Source organism: Acanthaster planci, linkage group LG01 (genome assembly GCF_054643075.1).
Source record: "Acanthaster planci isolate LZ-2023a linkage group LG01, COTS_SCS, whole genome shotgun sequence".
Lineage (NCBI taxonomy): Eukaryota > Metazoa > Echinodermata > Asteroidea > Valvatida > Acanthasteridae > Acanthaster > Acanthaster planci.
The window spans coordinates 4,059,694-4,079,296 of NC_141777.1; the positions used below are offsets into that span (position 1 = coordinate 4,059,694).

The window sequence follows — 19,603 nt, forward strand, 5'->3', positions numbered from 1 at the left end:
TTCTTGTAACTAAGCTTAGAGTTTAAAGCCGGTCTTTGTATAAGCTTTGCATGACTGTTATTGCACACTCTGTTAGTTTCAAAACGGGACAGAAAACTTACAATTACTCGTGCGATTGAACCGTCGAAATCTTGTCAGAGAAAACGTGTGTTGAGTCAAGAATTCAACTATAACGTGACATCTGTCATTTTTTAATTAACACATCTTACGAAATGTCATGCACTATAAAGGGTTTTCAACCTAATTGCACTTAACATTAAACGTATCTTCCATCATTAGGTCATTAAGCGCTATCTTTGACATTATTTTTTCTTCCGTATGTAGCACAGCTATGCACGTTTTCCGTATGATTGTTTTATTACATAAGTGGATTGAATTTGTATCTTATTACCGTGGTATCACCGTGAACCCATAATCAAGGCTGTAAATGACACCCAAAATTCAACAAATTATTGCCTATACCTTAACTATCTAGTAACTTGAGTGACACATTGGCATATATTACTTTAATTAGCTTACTTCTTGATGAGGACGCCAGCTAACAAGATCACGAGAATGAGCAAAATAATGCCACCAACGACACCACCGACAATTGAGGGAACAGATGAACTGGACTTATCTGAAAAAAGAACAATGAGACTGTCGTTAACATACATTCTTGACAGAGAGCAAGTTTGTTGCGAGCAGACTGATTTTCGAGTTGCACATCTTTAAACAAATTTTAACGACATTAGTACAATTGAGCAGTATGATGTGAAAAGTTGACGAAATACAGATATCTGAGATCTAAGATATCTGTATGTCTTATCCCACTTGAAATGCCCTAAGTACTCTAAAGTTATTGAGATGAATTTATGCAACAAATGTAGAAAGCTAGGGGCCTAGCTAGGATGGTCGTGGCGTTCATTGGCTGTACATGCAATCATATTCAATCCAAGTGCTTGAAAGCCGTTTGCCATAACTGCTACGGAAAACGTATGCCTTACATGCAGTTTAACTAGTGACGTCCCAATATCGCCAGTGACGAATTAATACCTACTTGCAAGAGAACTTAAAATAAGTTATCAGGTGCTAGCATGAGTTTAAAATAAACCATTCTGAATTGATCCTGAATAATTATTTCTCTGTATATGCTGCTATTACTTTCCGTATTTAAAACGCATGTTAATGCACTGCTGTCGTTTCATATTGACTCAGGGTATACCTTGTTTCATCAAAATGGGTGTGGCTTCAAACAAAGCAACCGACATTACCTTTAGTACCCTTTGAGGACGGGGCTGGAACGCACTGCACAAGTTTACCAGACCAAGTCCCATTGGAGCGGCAGACTTGCTGTACTGACTGGTCGGCAGAGCCCTTCACGACGTAGCCTTTCTGACAGGTAAGAGTTATCTCGTATCCATGTGCAAACCACGACGCACCACTGTTTACGAGGGTCACATTAGCCGATAGAACTGGAGGCTTACAGCCGGTTTCTTATGGTTGGAAATAAAGACGTTTACAATATTAGGGTATGACAGGATATACTCAAAGGAATTTCTACAACGTCCTTTCCAACAGTGAGCTTCAAGAACCCTCTGGCGGCAAGCCCACCTTATACATGGGCTTTTACAGCCTTATCAGGTTCTTCAAGACTTAGAAGAGTTGTTTCTACTTTAGAGAAACATTCGCGTCGGAATTTTATCATTGCGTTCTTTCAATAATATTGTGGCAAAAGTCCTCTGAAGAAGGGTAAAAAAAGGAGATCACTTACGACCTTTTATGTCCGGCATTTTCTTTCCTGTGTCTCTTTGCTTCTGCTCGTTTGATTCCACATCGTCTACTGACTTCAGAACGATGTTTTATAACGTTGCAACGTTCTCTTGCTGTCTTTGAACAGCGCTAACTTTCATGTTTATCAATTGATATGCAAAAAATGAATGTCTGTTACCTGTTGCGCACGTTGCTCCAACAAAACCATCAGGGCACTGGCAAGTGATGGTGCCGAGATTACTAGTACAGTTTCCTCCATTAGCACACGGCCTGCTTGCACATGGGTCTTGGGAGGGAAAGTAGGATCGAAGACAATGTGGTTAACAGGTCCAAGCAGACAGACAGGAAAAAAAACACACAACACTCCAGGAATGCACCTACTACTACAGAGAGGTTTTGTTTCCAGAAAAACCAAGGAAGCAGTCTTTTTAAGGAGCTTCTTTGCATACAACTTCGTAATGGAAAGCTTTAGGCAACATTTACATTCTACATTGTTACACAAAGCCTCCAATTCTCAGCATTTGTTTTCAGATTGTTTCTGGCTTTATTGCTGTTTTTTGAAGACATTTTGATTACCTCGAGTACAGACTGCAGACGACCCCGACCAGGTGAAGTCAGATTGGCAAACCCTCACAGCAGAGCCACTGAGATAATATCCGTTCGGGCAGCCATACTTCACTGTGTCACCAGGAAGGTAGAGAGCCTGCTGATCTGATACCACTATCAGAACGTTGGCCTGGTTGTGAGGAAGAACGCAGTGGGCAACTAAAGTGAAGAGTGAAGAAAACAAGTCAACAAAACATCTTCCTGGATACTTCCAATTCAGACCGTGATAAAATTCGTTCAAAGGCGTTTAACGGAGCGAATTTCAAGTAAACGATTTGCAGCACAATTTACTAGAGTTGAAATATGCTCAAGCATCGTGAATCTGAAAAGAAAGTGCGGGTGGTCTGTGGTTACAAATTCAAGGGAGGTTATTAAATGTCTCAGTAAGTTTTCAATTTTGTCTGGCTGAAGTTATTCTTAGCTATTAAGAATATAGGCGTATGAGAGCAATGACTTAGTCAGTCAGTTGCACCTAGTATTTGTCGGGGAGGGGGGTCAGATCAAAATGTTCCTTTTAAAGATCTCGCACCTTACTACGGGCAGGGGCGGTTCCAGGATTTTCCAAAAGTGGGGTGAGGGGCTGAACAAAAAAAATTAAGCCGAAAACCGTTTTTACACCTTTGTCACATTTATGAGCGGTTTCCTCCCTCTTTTCTTCCACTTTTATATTTTATTTATTCATTGTTTTGGGCGATCCGCCCCGCAGAGGACTGTAAGTTATGGCTACATCAGAACGAATGGTTTTAATGTGTACGTAGGTGCATGCATATTGTTTCTTTGTTTTTCGGGAAAACTCATGGGGGTAAAGAAAATAGGGTCGAAAACATTTTAAAAATGAGATTGTTCACCATTTGCACAGGTTCGACCTTCATAGCCAGCTGGACAATTACAGGTGAACCCGTCGACAGAACTCACACAAGTTCCCCCATACAGGCACGGTGCACTGTCGCAATTCTCTGAGAGAACGTAACAATTTGAAAATATACATTAAATTTCATCGTTTCACCTGCAGATTTAACATCATCTGTTGAACATCAATAACAGATTTTCATTAGTCAAAAGTTTTTAACATGAAATAGTGCCAATTACTTTTCTGCATCGAATGAATAGACCACGTCTCTCCCTGTTTTTTACATTATACATTTTTATATTAATTACTGAATTTGAACGAAAATAATATTGTTGACTAATATGACGAAAGAACGTGTAACATTTTTGCTTGCCGATTCAACGTCTTAGTTGTTGTATTGGATAGTCTCTAGAATGCTACCTTTTTAAGTTTAATTGTTAATTACCCTCAACGCAAAGAGCAGGCTGCCCGGACCAGGTGAAATCTGACCCACATATCCTCGTGGCGGACCCGCTGAGATGATATCCATCCGGGCAGTCATACGTAACTGAGTCACCAGGAAGGTAGACAGCCTGCTGGCCTGATACCACCGTCAGATTGCCCGAGAGGTCAGGGGTATTAAGCATGCACTGGGCAACTGAAAATAGATGACAAAGTCAAGACCTTTGAGGGACAAATAGCCCAAAATATCACCGTTATGTATAGCACTACATTACGTACAAAAATAAACGATTTGTATGATGATGGAGATGGTGAAATGATAGAACGTTTTGGTCACTGTACATAACTTTTTAAACAAAACATGGAACTGCCAAGTGAAATAGCTCCCTTGTAAAGCCTCTAAAGGTTATTATGAGTCAGCTGTGATTGACTTCGGTTAATTATAAAATATCACATCTGCAACACTTGAAAAGGATTTATTTTACCCGTTGAACACGTGCGACCTTTGTAGCCAGCTGGACACATGCAGGTGAACCCTTCGACAGAGCTTATGCAGGTCCCCCCGTACATACACGGTGCACTGTCGCAATTTTCTAAACGATAGTAAAAGGTCAGTTATCAACAGTTGTGGTCAATCTCACTATCTTCCTCTTCTGTACATTTTAGCCCTTGGAAGTATTCCACTCATTTATTTTAACTACTGTTGGTGTCGTTTGTTTAAACATGAGATTAGATGTCGATAATCCTAAACAAAAATGCTATTTAGTTTCAAACTTAAGCATTTGTCCATACACTTCAACTTTTAGTTTTCAACGCACTCGCCTTACACCGTCTGCTCTTCGTATTCTTCCTCGAAAGATAGTTTAACCAGAAAAGTTTCTTCATTTTCGCTTTGATTTGAAAACCCTTAATTCACAATTCATAGTGCAGAAATGTAGCTTCATCGGTTACTTCCGCCCCTTACATTTTCGCAGATGAAAACGCAGTTACCTGCAACACAGACTGCGGGTTGGCCAGACCAAGTAAAGTCTGACTTGCAAATCCTTGAGGCGGATCCGTCAAGATGATAACCGTTGGGACAATCATACTCAACTGTGTCACCAGAAAGGTAGACCGACTGCTGACCTGAAACCACCATCAGTAAATCAGCTGGGTCGGGACGAAGCACGCACTGAACAACTAAGGAAACAAAAACATAGGTGAAATGGTCAAACTATCGTAATACACCAGCAACGAAACAAACGTCGGTGTGCGAGATAGTAGCCTACAGATAAGAAACTAATCATACCCAAACCCCAGAAACTGCGACCATTCACGTACATTTAGCTGGATACCAGAAACATTAGTTAACCGAACTCTGACCAGTCGGTATAGTCAACCACATTTCGGAAGAAGTACGCATTTAAGTAACATGTAAAGCTGTCAGGTTTAATCAATGTATTGGGTACAGCCATAAACCTTCAAGAAAGTTATATATTTTATCACAAATAGGCCTATGGTACAAATGGGAAGTATATTACCTGTTTCACATATTCGTCCTTCATAACCAGATGGACACTTGCAGGTAAACCCGTCTACTGAACTGGTACAGGTACCCCCATATAAGCATGGTCTGTCGCCGCAATTCTCTGGAGGGGAAAAGAAAGAGTCACTTTGGAAAACCAATTTGTCAGATAAAAATTCACGTTAATGTTATCATGATTCTTATTCATTTATTTGACTTTTATCACAGCTGTCTTTATGTCAGTGTCCAAAAAAGGCCTCATATTTATACTAGGTGCATGTATATTGCCTTTGACCTCGGGAAATAGGACCCTCTTCTGGTCAGTCACAGTGCCTCGGGGACATAGGCGTGCACTAGTGGCCAACTTTGGCCAGCCCATATGTGTTTATAGCACACCTTAAAACTAGAAAACATTCTTTCAGGGTTTTAACAGTTTTAATTCAACTTGAACTCAATACCTATTTAAAAATTAAAGGTTAATTTTAGTTTTCATAAACGCAGTCTAATTTTGAGTCTCTATATACGACTAGGAAAAGAGATTTTCCAGGATTTTAACTGTTTAAATAACGACGTTATAAAATAAACCCAGCAAGCTCCAGAGGTCGCAATTACCAGTCAAAAATGTTCAAGACTAAGACCTGCAGGACAGGCACTAGTCTCTCGAATTGATTCGTGCGCAGTGTCAAGGTGCGTGTCGAGTCATGCTGCATGACGCAAAATTCATGTACGAGCCCATGCATATCAGTGAACCACACGTGACTGTACTTCAGCCAACCAGGATAAAAAACAAGGAAGAGGTGTGTTATAAAAGAAAATATTCTACAGGCAAGTTTTAAACGTCTTAGAGTTGAAATTGGCTTGATCAAGCTAATATTTTCAGTGAAAGTCCTTCCGGAATTCATATCAGTGGAGAGGCAGTAGTAGGTTTTTGTTTTTGAGGAATGGTTTGGTAGGTTCCCATCCTAGGTAGTAGATTATGACAAATTACAACTTACCTCCAACACAGTCTGTCTGCTGTCCCGACCATGAGAAATCAGACAGACAAATCCTGACAGCAGATCCGTTGAGATGATATCCGGCCGGGCAGTCATACTCAACCCAGTCACCAGGAAGGTATAGATCCTGTTGGCCTGATACTACCACGATGACATTGGATGAATTAGGCGCAAGGACACAATGGGCAACTACAGAATGAGGTAAATCAAAATTTTCTCCAGTATGTGTCACTTCAGAATTTCAGTTTCTACGAAAACGCTGTGAAATGAAAATCAACGGGGTTTTTTTGCACAAATTAGAGAGTATACCTGTTCAACTCGTGGTAACCAGGGTTGTTAGCCCGTCCCGCGCTATTTCTGATATGACAGTATCTCAACAGCCATGTTGGTAAATTTTAACGAAGCGTTTGATGCATTTGTGATCTTTATGAAATTTAATCTAACAATATTTAAACGCTGAATAATTCCATTACTCTCCTGGTTTTTCCGGTCCCGATTTCGCTTTAATATCTCTTAAATTATCAACAACGTTGCACTCTTCTAATCCGCACCCCACGGCAGCGCTAACGGTGTTTGATGCTTTTCTTGTATCGACAGTCACTTCTCAATTTGCATAGAAAGCCCTTCTACGCCAGACAAAATAAGTTTTTAAGGTTATAGTGTTTCATTTTAACGTATATCACGCTTAAAAGGGAATGCCACATTTCAGTTTCTCAATAAAACAACTACACTCTGCTTAGCGACAAAAATAAAAGTGACGATTTTAAATACCATCTGAACATGTCGGCCCTTCGTAGCCAGCTGGGCAGACACAATCGAAGCCATTCGGATCACTGTCGCAAGTTGCCTCGTTTAAACAAGGATTACTGATGCAAGGATCTAGAGGTTTGAGCCATAAGTGTCCAAGAAACAAGAGAAACCACTGCGATTGAAATTGTCATTAATTAACTAAAGTCAAAATCGTTTCGTAATTTTGTTGCCCTGCGATCAAAACATTCTGTTTTGGCTTTTCTATCGCATGTTTTCGTCAATTAGGAACATAAATCTGTTTGGTAAAGTTGAGGGAAATGGGCAGCTATAGTTTGTAACGGTTTCAATTAACATTGATTGAAAGTAGGAGGAAGTTCTGCCCTGCAAAATGTGGAATTATACCGTACCCCCGAATATTCTGCGGGAATAAATTGGCATCTATGCAAAACCATTTGCCATAAATTTTCGGGAAATTTTCCTGAGAGCGTGCATTTCTTGTGGACGTCGGTATACCCTTGTTTGTAGCATTAACATATAGTCACAATCAGTTTTCATATCTCATGCCTATTATAGGCATTAGTTTAAGCCTTTTTAATTTGGTAACTATTACCAGTGCCATTTGTGATTATTGTCCATACACCAATTATGGTAAGACGTGTCAACACAATCCTAATTTTAGACGTACTATAGCCATAATAAACCACTTTTGACTTCTCTTTTCTGCCGATTTGATAATATTCATTATTTATTCAGGTTTTTCTTTTTTCAACAAAGTCTGCAAATCCCTAAATCGAAAAAGAACAACCCAATAACAAACAAAAAATTAACAAACAAGCAGAGCAGAACTTTCTAACAGACAAACAAAACGTAACAATTACCTTCGATGCAAGCCGCTGGCTGACCGGACCAGGTCTGGTTAGACTGGCATACTCGTACAGCGGACCCAACGAGCAGATAACCGTCCAGGCAGAAATACCTGACCGATTCACCGGGACTATAGGCAACCCGTTGAGGTGGTCGGATCATGACAATACTAAAAGGCTCGGGAGCTATCTGACAACCAACAACTGCCAGGGACAGAAAAAACCAATAAAAAGTTAGGTTTTTGGCAATGGACAACAAGAAGAAGTACCAGTGTCCATTATTATGTGGGTATCGGGTCTACAAAGTTGTAAAAAAAATGGTTAAAAACACATTTTTACTTCAGCATGCGGTAGAAGATTTGAAATAAGATGAAAAACTTCAGTGTTACTAGAAACAAGCCTGTGTAAATTTGTTTTGTGTAGGCCTACGAACTTCATTTACATTACAAGACATCTGATCATTTTGCAATCCATAATCAGTAGGTAGGACTACACTCTAAGAACTTCCTGGTCAGAACTCTTTTCTGGGTCAAACTATGACCCCCTTTTTGGTCATATTTGACCCTTTTTGGGTCATATTTGACCCAGAAAAGGGTTATACCGAATGGGACCCAATTCTGGGTCAATCTAACCCCGATGAGTGTAATTAACTTACTGCATCTCACACCTACTCCATCGCCAGGCAGGCAAAGCTGATTGTTATTAAAAACACGACACTCGAGGAGAGACCGTTCGTCTCCTTCACAATCAACATCACCGAGGAGTACCGGTGGTGAAGGACCTGGCCATCGCAAGGCTTGCACTGCGCTGACAAAGCCCAGTTCCCGACAAACGACATTAGCTGCATCCAAATCCCAGGCTGGGGGTAAAACAGAGTCGCAGATAGATCCCCAGGAACCACCAAGGAACACCTCGACAAGCCCCTCTGTAGGTACCATGCCGTGGACCAAACGGACTGTAGAACAAACGAAAAAAAAACACTCACAAAGACATTAATCTTTGAGTATTTTGAATTGAATAGAGGAGTAATTTGAAAAACTACATCGGAAAGCAAGATTGACAAATGATTTCAATTTGCAATACCTGATGGTGCACATGTGACGCCTGCATCCTGGCTATGATTACAGTTGTGGGTTGGATTTCTAGTGTGCAGACACTGCTCCAAGTTATCTTCAAGTCCAGTACACGATATGTTACTGAGATGAATCGGTCCCGTGCCACTCCCCAAAATCCCACCCTTGATTGCTGAGGTAGCGTTAGGAAAGCCAAGCTGCCTGCAAGCTACTTGGGCGTCTTCTATGTCCCACGAGTCGCCACAAATCGTTCCCCATTCACCGTTAAGGAAAATCTCGATGCGGCCATCAGGGTTGAGGCGAAGGTCAGCTGGAAAACATAACACCAAAGTCAACTTAAATATATCTTCCTTGTGTAGCAGTTACTTTCTCATGTATACTGGCAACTTGTTTCTGTCACTACACAATGCTTTATAGTACTTCAGTGCGTAGTTTTTACTTTATGGTGAAATTGTAGATAAAATGCCTCAAATGGGAATTCCAGAAAGGAATTTGAAACAACACTGCAGAGAGGCTTTTTTTTATTTACGCCTTTAAGGGCAGGATTCTTTTTTTCAGGAGTGTTCGTTATTCCATACACTTACAGACGTTACATGTTAACCCAGTATATCCGTCGGAACACTGACAGCTAAAACCGCTGCTTGTGATAGTGCAATTCCCACCGTTCCTGCATGGATTATAGCCGCATGGGTCTGAAAGAAAAAAAAATCACCGTTAAACCGATTAACAGAGATTATTCTCTTCAGGGAGCTAGATAAAGAATGAACACTGAAGAATGAAACATAGAGGAAACATTTTTCAAATTGTTTCGAGAAAACTTTAACCTTGATGAGTGCGATCTTGGAAATGTCAAAGACATATTTTGGGCATTATTAAGAGCCAACATGTGTACTTAGTTAACAAAACACAAAAACTGCCCCCTACCAAAAGTTAATTGAGGGTGATATTTAAGTCAATTGTAAGATGTCACTGCAGGAGAAATTTTTCTACAACGGTGGCTGGTTTGCAGATATATCAGGACTTTAAAAGTTTTGTTACACTGTATCATATATAATGCGCGGGGTTTACGAATAATTTTGCAAAACACTGGTGCGGTGTGATTAAACCTAAGTGCGCTTTTATAACATTTTTTTTATTAAACAGACTGTATGTCTATATTCCAATAATAAATAATAAATTAATGTTCGCTCAAAATTAGTTTGGTTTAAAACTGTTACAAAAGCAAAAGTGGTGCACCACTGTTTAGGGGAAATGTAAGCTGTAAGCCTCATCAGTTAAGTGTAATCAGACATTTCAGTTCAAAGAGAGACATGACATCTGTTTTGGATACTCGACCCACCACATCGGACTCCAGCATCTTCGTAATGTCTACAATCGTGGACTCCCACACCCCTGTGACGGCATTGGAATATCGTGTCTTCTTGGCCAGTGCAGTCAACATTGTCAAGAAGTATGTCCAGCCCGTATCCGCCACCGAAAAAAGCACTGCCCAGGGCTCGGATGGCGTTAGAGAAGCCCAATTCACGACAGACGACAGTGGCGTCGCTCAGTCCCCAGTAATCATCGCAGACTGTTCCCCAGGCACCATTCCAGTACACCTCCACGCGACCCTCGTAGGAGCCCGAGCCGTCAACCAAGCGAACTTTACCAGGCATAAAAACGACCAAACCACCAGTGATATGATACACATTTTGAAATGTTTTTGATGTAAGAGTGAATGGTCACATGCGAAAAACCAAATTTCTTTTTCTTTAAAAACCAAATTCTTTACTTTTAGTCCACAATCGTGTGAGATTAAAAGTTGAGCATTTAAGGTTTTAGGGATTTTACTGGCATAGCGAAATTCAAGCTTAACTAATCTCATAAAAATATTCCAATCATGATTATTACTGGTATGCCTTACCTGATGGTGAACACACGACACCTGCAACTTCTGAGAGATTACAATTGTCAAAGCCGGTCGTATCATACTGACAGTTCTCAAAGTCGTTTTCGACACCAGTACACGTTACGTTCCGAAGATGAACCGCCCCGGTGGCAAGTCCAAACAACGAGCCCTGGGTGGCTTCAACAGCCGCTGGGAAACCCAGCTGCCGGCAACTCACCTCTGCTTCCTCTAATCCCCAAGAGTTGCCACAAATTATGCCCCATTCACCATTTAGGAAGACTTCAAGTCGGCCCTCATTAGGGATTGTGCCGTTAACAAGACGGAGTTTCTCTAATAAAGGATTAAAGAAAATATAAGATGTCGTTCGGAAAAAGTACAGTGTAAAACCGAAGAACATTAATATGCTGCATGTGAAAAAACGGCAAAAGTAACTGAAAAAGACCACAATGTAAAAGACGTGAAAGAATTTTACGGTAGAATATTTAGGAAACTCATCCGGGACAAGCATGATCAGGAGGACAGGGACATGATAATTGCCATCAAAAAAGCCCTATTTTTTTCAATTAAAGGAAAAGGTGATCTATTTCATACACACAAACACAAATTCCAAATTTTTACCCAGCCATAAAAGTTTGGACCCTGAACAATGTTTTTTTCTGGATGTGCTATTAGTCTGGTTAACTTACCACATCTGACCCCAGCGTCCTCGAAATGTGCGCAGTCGTGAATCCCGACTCCATTGTGTGAGCAATTGAACACAGTCTCTTCATCACCCGTACATTCAATATTATCCAGGAGTATATCCAGCCCATAGCCACCACCAAAGAAAGCCCCAGTCAAGGCCCGTAAAGCACCTCCGAAACCCAGCTCCCGGCAGATTACAGCGGCGTCGTTCAAGTCCCAGTAGTCATCACAGATAGTCCCCCAGACACCGTTATAGTATACTTCCACGCGCCCTTCATTGGAACTGGAACCATCTGCTAAGCGAACTTAAAAGGCAAACCAAGTCCCAAAAAATGTTTTTATAATGCTGTTGACTTTTCTAGGCATTTGGCTTAAAATAGCTCAACCAGAGATTCTCAGCTAACAGACAATAGTACACCAAGATTGGTCAAGAATCGGCCTTATGATCGTTGCTTATATTAACTTTGAAAGAGAGAGGAAAATCCAAGCATTGTCTGAAAAGAGTGATACCTCTTGGTTGACAGATGACCCCGGCATCGTTAGTGTGGTTACAGTTATGGACTCCAACCCCACTATGCGCGCAACTTTCCAGATTGCTTTCCCGACCGGTGCAAAGGAGGTCATCCAGGTAAATCGGTCCAGTTCCACTTCCAAAAGATCCCCCTCTTAAGGCCTCCGTGACATTGGGGAAACCGAGTTGCCTGCAAGCCACCTGGGCGTCCCGTAGATCCCAGTGGTCACCGCACACCGTGCCCCACGTTCCGTTCAGAAAGATCTCAAGCCGACCCTCATTACGAGTGCTTCCTCCGACAAGACGTAGTTCAGCTGGTGAAGATATTGATAGACAATTTGTCAAAGCCACCACTACATTGATCCAATCACGAAAAGTAACAAAAAGGAGCATTTAGGGTAAAACACAGTTGCTTTATTTGCCCATTTTCTGAAAACTTGGCCACTGAAACCAAAACAATCATCGTACACAATAATAGGTGTCCTCAGTTAAATTCCTGCTGCTCTTGATGTGCCAGACTATAGCACCAACTAATAACTATACTAAAAGAAGCAAAGTACCAAAAGAGCCCAGCTCAGATCATTGATGTTGCCTTTGAGATCCACAGGTGAAAATAATTTAGTTTACACGAGCAATTGGACGAGTAAAGTATTAACATGCTGACAAAGGATGTGCTTTTTATCTGAATCTGTACCCTAATCTGGTTTTTATTTGTTACCATTTTCGCAATGTCTACCACTGAAGCCCGTGAGACAATGGCAAGTGTAACGTCCCGAATACGAACTGGTGCACGTGGCTCCATTTAGACACAGTTCGCTGTCACATGGCTCTGAGATTAAAACATAAAATCCATTATATTATTAATTTAAAAAAACGTCTTTAGCTATCATGGATAACGGAGGTTGCGTGATATTCAAGAAACAGCTTTTACATAGCCAGGCCGTGCTTACAAACATAAAAATCACATGCATACGCTTCGGAATGGACTTAAATGCCTTTAAATTACTGCTAACTACCTTGAAGAGACTTACTCAAATGTCAGTTTAATGAGGGTGGATGTTGCAGTGAGCCGGGTGTGCAAAGTCGAAAATTTATCACACCCTTCAATTATCACACGATAATCATTGGTAGCAATCAAAAATTAGACACTGGGAAGAAACTCAAACATTCGCGAGCAAAATGCACTGTAACATTTAAACGGAAACAAACACTGCCTTGATGTAAGGCGCTCTACGTAAAAATAATCTGCTTCCTGGACACTGACTGCGGGTGTCATGTGGTGCCCTGTCCCCTTACGAATTCCCATGAAAAGGTTTAACAATTTAGTCGTCCTTGTGACGTATGCGTCCATGGAGTTTTGGGTGGGGGAGCACTTAAGAATTTTTGTCATAGAAGAATCTTCAACTTCCATGTTGCTGGCTTTAATTTTGTGAAACAAACAAAAAAGGCACGAACTCGTCTCCCCCCGATACGCCCCTGTATACCCTTCCACTAGGAGACACAGATTTCAGCCACAACCGTAAACATAATAAAATCCGACAACCTACCGCATCGGACCCCGGCATCCTCATAATGTCTGCAATTGTGAACCCCAAGCCCGGCGTGCGGACAATCAAAGATTGTCACCTCGGTCCCGGTACAGAAGACATTATCCAGAAATATGTCAAGTGCGTAGTTCCCACCGAAGGAGCCGTCGGTGATGGCGCGTAGAGCTCTGGAGAAGCCTAATTCCCTGCAGATGACTCGTGCGTCGTTAAAACTCCAGAAGTCGTTGCAAACTGTTCCCCAACTACCGCTCCAATAAACCTCTACCCGACCTTCGTTGGAGCTGGCACCATTGACCAAACGAACTTCACATAAACAGACAACAGTACTCTAATTATCAGTTCAAGATTTCACTTTTTTCTTCCATTAAACTTTTAAGAAAACATTAAAATCTATAAGTATTAACTAACAGGAACTGGATGGAAATAAATAATGATAAGCTTTTAATGGCAACAAAAGACATTGAAATTACACACACCAGAAATGCAAATACTCCTCATCAAGTTGAAATCCATCTTCAGCTGGCAAGTGTTAAACGAGATCACTTACCCCTTGGAATGCATTTGAGGCCCGCATCGTCATCGTGAGAACAGTTTTGGACACCGGCATGGGGGCAACTTGGCAGGTCTGACTCAGTTCCAGCACAACCGAGATCCGCCAAATGAATGGGTCCACTTCCACCCTCAAATGATCCTCCTTGGATAGCCTCCATGGCATCTGGGAACCCTAGCTGTCTGCAAGCTACCCGGGCATCCTCTATATTCCATGATCTGTCACACACTGTGCCCCACTGACCGTTGACGAACACTTCTACCCGGCCTTCGCTGAAGTTGTTGCCACCACTAAGGCGAATGTTATCTTCGCGGAGAATACAAATATTGAAAAACATTTGAATGTCTTAAAATAAATCTACATTACAAATGTATTCGATACATTAAACCTTTCCTCAATGTCCTAAACTGCTCCATACATGTGACTCTGAATAGAACATTTTTCCTATTTTGTTTCATAATTAAAGGGTAAATTTTCTAATGAAAGGAATCTGTCAATAATGACATAACGTTAAGTAGCTGTTTGCGCATGAACTTACCCGACTCTCCATTCGTCAAGTTGGGAAAATGTAACAGTTAACCACTTATTGGGAAGATCTCCCTCAAGATTTGACTAATAACTAATTCCATTTGACTTGGTTGATATAGATTTAGTTTGGTATAAATATGTGTACGTTGCAAAATCGGTAGATAATGATTTAGACATTTCCAATGAATTCCGTTCAATACTAGAACAACTGTCTTGAATGGCTGCTAAGGTTGCAGAAAATTTCTGAAAATATTTGGTTCACAAATTCTTCGCTTTTTAAACTTACCACATTGGACCCCAGCATCCTCAGAATGATAGCAATAGTTGATTCCCAGAGCACCTTGTCGGCAGTCTAAGATAGTCTGTTCATCACCCGAGCAGGCAAGGTTACCAAGCGCGATCGGTAAACCACTATTCTGACCGAAAGCAGCCCCTTTCAGCGCCCGTACTGCTCTGCCAAAACCCAACTCCCGGCAGACCACAGTGGCATCGCGCAGGTCCCAGCCATCATCACACACAGTCCCCCAGGCAACCCCTGAGAACACCTCCACACGTCCTTCTTTTTGGTTCGAACCATCGACTAGGCGAACTTTGTGAAGAAACAAAAATGAGGTGAAAAGGTGTTGTTTGTTTCGTCTCTGTCTTGTGACCTCTGTTACATTTGTTGCATAATCTATATATTTGATGTCAAGATAAATATTGCATGAAGACAGGCAACGTTAAATTGCCAGCATTGTGTCACCATGTCTGCCAACCAATATTTATTTAAACAACAATATAGGCCTATTTCAACAACATAGGTTTTGATTTTGAACTTGTTAGCCTGAAAGGTTATTATTCCTTATGCTCTGTATGTTCAAATAATTCTCTCAATAAGCCCTCAACATCTTATTCTTCGTAACATTACAGACAGCACTCCTCTGAAAGACAAAACATTGGAATAGAGTTATCTAGTATTTCCCGGTTCAGTTACCGAAAACATTATTTCTGAAACTGATGGCCTATATCTCATCAATGTTTGCAGTAATACCTCGTGGAGAACAAATGACCCCCGCATCGTTGGTGTGGCTGCAGTTATGAACTCCGAGCCCGTTGTGCCTGCAACTCTCCAGATTGCCTTCCCGACCGGTGCACACGAGGTCATCCAGGTAAACTGGCCCCGTGCCGCTTCCGTACGAACCACCCGGTGTGGCTGCCACAGCCTGGGGAAAACCGAGCTGTCTGCATGCCACCTGCGCGTCATGTATGCCCCACTGGTCGCCGCACACTGAACCCCATGTGCCGTTGAGGAAGATTTCAAGACGCCCCTCATAAGGCTTGCTCCCGTTGACAAGACGGAGTTCAGCTGGGGGACGTTTTAAGCGGACGTCCAAAGTTAAGAAATTTTAATGTTAGTTGCGTTCCTCAGACTTGTGTACCTACTTAAATCCATTTTTTAACGTCCATATTTTTGACTAATACACTTAACCAAATGAAAAGCTGATTAACTTATGATGCACACGTTTGCATGGTTAGAAAACACTTGATAAATATAAGTTTGTCTACGTGGCATTTCCGCTTTTCCATCATAAGGTTAGAAGGCTAGATGTTCCTATCCTAGCAAATGCCTTTCGGAAACATTCTTTTTGTAATACTCGGCACCCCCATCAGAAAGTACGTGTAGTTGATCAGAAGCGTGAGAGTATTATATTCCTATTTTCCGACGAATTGATATCTTGACGAAAGAAACAACATTTGGCGTTTTTAATTGTTATAAGATGAGTTCAGAGATTTGCATAGTCTTTTTATTCTACGTAATTTTAGTCTACTTTAATTCTTTCATTTAGGTATACTTACCAAATGCACAAGTAGGTCCACTGTATCCCATGCTACAGTTGCACGTGAAACCACTAACGAAACTGCTACAAATCCCACCGTTCAAACAAGGGTCACTGTCACACGGCTCTGTGGAAAAAGAAAGCGAGAAAAATATTAGGCTCCAACCGTCTTGCTGAATGGGATGGGGCGAGGCGTGGACAGGGAAGCCAGTAAACGGCTGAGAGCGCATTTGATAAGGATTCTGGTCTATCGCAATGTTGACCTTAGATGTACGGGTTTGGAAGGAAGTTATTTTGCATTAAGGAATGCCGCTTAAATGGATAGGGCGAGGGGCATGGGCAGAGTCAGAGCCGGATTTCCGGGATGGGGGTCATGGGGGGGTGAGATTTGACTCGCAACTCGTATCTGCTAGTGCAATTAGTGCTCGTCGTTTGTTTAGACTAGGAAAGGAAAGAAGAGACTAATCCAATAACAGGCCACAACTGCAGTGGCATCGCACTCTCACGCACACTCTGAAGCCAAGCCGGACGCGCGCGTGCATTTGGCAAAGAACAATACCCTATTGGTCGTGGAGGGAACACGCGCGTACCACCTGTCTATGAGCACTGTTCCCCGGCAGTAATGAGTTTTAATTCTGGTTGTTCTGAGTTTTAATTCTGAGTACCGCACGGTGGTACAAACGAGTGGAGAAGGTGCGCGTGTTGGTTCATTGCTAGTTTTCGCGTTAATGCCTTGTACAAACATGTATTTGTGGGCGTGACGTAATAGCCTCGGTACTTAATCCACCTTAAACAGAAGGACTCCCCCTCCACAGTTGAAACGCGCCATGTTTGTGGGGGGGAGCTCATTTGATTGGTCGCAATGAGATCGTAACGCGTGCATTTCATAGTCTTTCGTGAACCAGCGACGTGCAGTTCCTGCCAAAGCCGGAGTCTCCATTTCAAGGAAATTTGCGCCCTCTCTTGGTCTAGCTTGAGGCTCTTCCAGGTTTACCAGTTACTGTGCATTGAGAAATACCGGATGAATAGCTGAGAAGACCTTATTCTAGTATTACAAGAGGGTCTTATTTCTATCTGACCTCCATCTTAAACTAATATCTAGTTCTCAGCAGATTTCAGGGCAGAACCAGAATTTTCAAGCAGAGGGTAAGGGGTCATTTTTTTCTGGTTGACTCCCCTCCCTGACCCACTAATGAATAGGGTTCTTTGTTGGTTTACTCTAAGAAAAGGGCACATAGCATCCAGTTCATCCCGAGTTCGGGAAAAAAGTAGCACAGGAAAGGGCGCCCACAGTGAGCAACATATTGGACAGCGGCCCCCACTATCCTGCAAGTTCCCGGGGAAAGCTTCTTCTGTTTTTTATTCGTACCGCAAGTACACAACCACTCCAAGCATGTCTTCAAACAGTGAAGACTTCGGTTGTAGCTAAATTACAAGGCTACAATTATATTTAAAAAGTTGTGTTTAATATCAAGCTGCAGTAACGTTTCATTCACGGGCTGTGCTTACCACATCGGACGCCAGCATCCTCTTGATGTCCACAGTTGTGAATGCCAACACCATTGTGTCTACAATCGAAAAGAGTCTCTTCTCTGCCCCTACAAGCAACATTATCCAGTAGAATCTGCAGCCCAAAGTTCCCTCCAAAGGCACCCCCTGTAAGAGCTCGCATGGCTCGGGAGTAGCCCAGTTGCCGGCAGACGACTCTAGCATCGTTAAGACTCCAGCTGTCATGACAAATTGTTCCCCAAGCGCCATTGTAGTACACCTCCACGCGGCCTTCGTTGGAGCTTAAACCGTCCACCAGTCGAACTTTCAAAGCAAAACATGCAGTAGGTTTAGATTTCTCCATGAGTTTTTAAATTTGTCTTAAATCTTAAACTGAAAATTGGGTAGATGTTGGAGTACAGAAATTATTCTCATGTTTATGAAATGTTAGCTCCATTTTCCTGTCTTGTACGTTTTACTTTTACAAAACTTGTATAACACAGTACAATGGTTTATTTGATACCCTTACAAGCAACAATAGGTTCTAGATGAAGATGAGGCAATTACTGTGATAAGCCTGAAGATTGACTACACATAAATAGTGCCTACTTGATGGGTTACATTTGACGCCTGCGTCATCGTCATGCGTGCAATTATGAACCCCGATCCCTCTGTGAGGACAACTAGTGAGGTTGTTTTCGAGACCAGTGCATGATACATCATCCAGGTGTATTGGTCCAGTACCAACTCCGAATAATCCTCCCTCGGCAGCCCTGATGGCACCGGGGAAGCCAAGCTGCCTGCAAGCCACCTGGGCGTCCTGAAATCCCCACGAGTCATCGCATACCGTGCCCCATTGGCCATTAGTGAAGATCTCTAAGCGGCCTTCGTTGTGAGTGTCACCGCCAACGAGACGAATCTCACCTTTGAGGTAAAAGAAATATCATTATGATAAGGTTGTCTACCTATTACAGAGGAACACAGGTCTCATGATTGAGTGCACAATGTTAATTTATATTTACTTCTGAATGTTAAGCACTAACTGTGCCAGGCGCCCTTTAAATAAGGAACTCCACTGCCATCCATTTACTCCCGCAAATGACCTGATTTTTAACAACTTGATTTAGTTCATCGTGATGGTAGAAACATATTCACGTACAACACATTGTGCTGATGCAACGGCACTTAAAACAAGAAACCCATCATGAGCACTTGTTAAAAGTGGGACCCCAAATTTTGAAACGCCTCTCCAAACAAAATCTGTCGCGGTTTTTTCATGTGGCAAAAGCTGCAAAAGTTTCTCCGTCTTTAGTTTTTGGTAAACGTACCACATCTGACCCCAGCATCCTCGTAATGTCCGCAGTTGTGAATCCCGACTCCATTGTGTGAGCAATTGAACACAGTCTCTTCATCACCCGCACATTCAACATTATCCAGGAGTATATCCAGCCCGTAGCCGCCACCAAAGACAGCCCCAGTGAAGGCCCGTAAAGCACCTCCGAGACCAAGCTCCCGGCAGATGACAGCCGAGTCATTCAAGTCCCAGTAGTCATCACAGATAGTGCCCCAGTCGCCGTTAGAGTATACTTCTACACGCCCTTCATTAGAACTGGAACCATCTGCTAAGCGGACTTCAAGGTTTCAAAAGAAAAGGGTTCAATGTTTTTTACATTCACTAACTATATCCTTAAGTATTACGTTTGAAAGTCTTATTATCATCACGTCACATACTTCATTTATGAATAAATGCGATATA

At 42.0% G+C, this 19,603-nt stretch overlaps 1 protein-coding gene across 2 annotated transcripts in view; it reads right to left on the minus strand.

Moving 5' to 3' along the window:
- Positions 1-19,603, minus strand: part of LOC110989982 (uncharacterized) — a 72,396-nt gene that overhangs the window by 692 nt on the left and 52,101 nt on the right. Inside the window, exons 37-64 of one of the 2 annotated variants that reach the window (XM_087138676.1) lie at positions 19,176-19,478; positions 18,457-18,771; positions 17,869-18,171; positions 16,379-16,486; positions 15,573-15,887; positions 14,829-15,131; positions 14,012-14,320; positions 13,465-13,767; positions 12,636-12,746; positions 11,917-12,231; positions 11,409-11,711; positions 10,738-11,052; positions 10,174-10,476; positions 9,419-9,526; positions 8,845-9,144; positions 8,417-8,716; positions 7,777-7,965; positions 6,920-7,027; positions 6,149-6,337; positions 5,170-5,277; positions 4,640-4,828; positions 4,135-4,242; positions 3,654-3,845; positions 3,207-3,314; positions 2,329-2,517; positions 1,931-2,038; positions 1,254-1,475; positions 520-619 (exon numbers count right to left, since the gene is read on the minus strand). In XM_087138676.1, coding sequence (XP_086994802.1) covers positions 520-619; positions 1,254-1,475; positions 1,931-2,038; positions 2,329-2,517; positions 3,207-3,314; positions 3,654-3,845; positions 4,135-4,242; positions 4,640-4,828; positions 5,170-5,277; positions 6,149-6,337; positions 6,920-7,027; positions 7,777-7,965; positions 8,417-8,716; positions 8,845-9,144; positions 9,419-9,526; positions 10,174-10,476; positions 10,738-11,052; positions 11,409-11,711; positions 11,917-12,231; positions 12,636-12,746; positions 13,465-13,767; positions 14,012-14,320; positions 14,829-15,131; positions 15,573-15,887; positions 16,379-16,486; positions 17,869-18,171; positions 18,457-18,771; positions 19,176-19,478 — 6,124 coding nt within the window. The remainder of the gene's footprint in view (positions 1-519; positions 620-1,253; positions 1,476-1,930; positions 2,039-2,328; positions 2,518-3,206; positions 3,315-3,653; positions 3,846-4,134; positions 4,243-4,639; positions 4,829-5,169; positions 5,278-6,148; positions 6,338-6,919; positions 7,028-7,776; positions 7,966-8,416; positions 8,717-8,844; positions 9,145-9,418; positions 9,527-10,173; positions 10,477-10,737; positions 11,053-11,408; positions 11,712-11,916; positions 12,232-12,635; positions 12,747-13,464; positions 13,768-14,011; positions 14,321-14,828; positions 15,132-15,572; positions 15,888-16,378; positions 16,487-17,868; positions 18,172-18,456; positions 18,772-19,175; positions 19,479-19,603) is intronic. The other variant, XM_022254719.2, reaches the window with a different exon arrangement.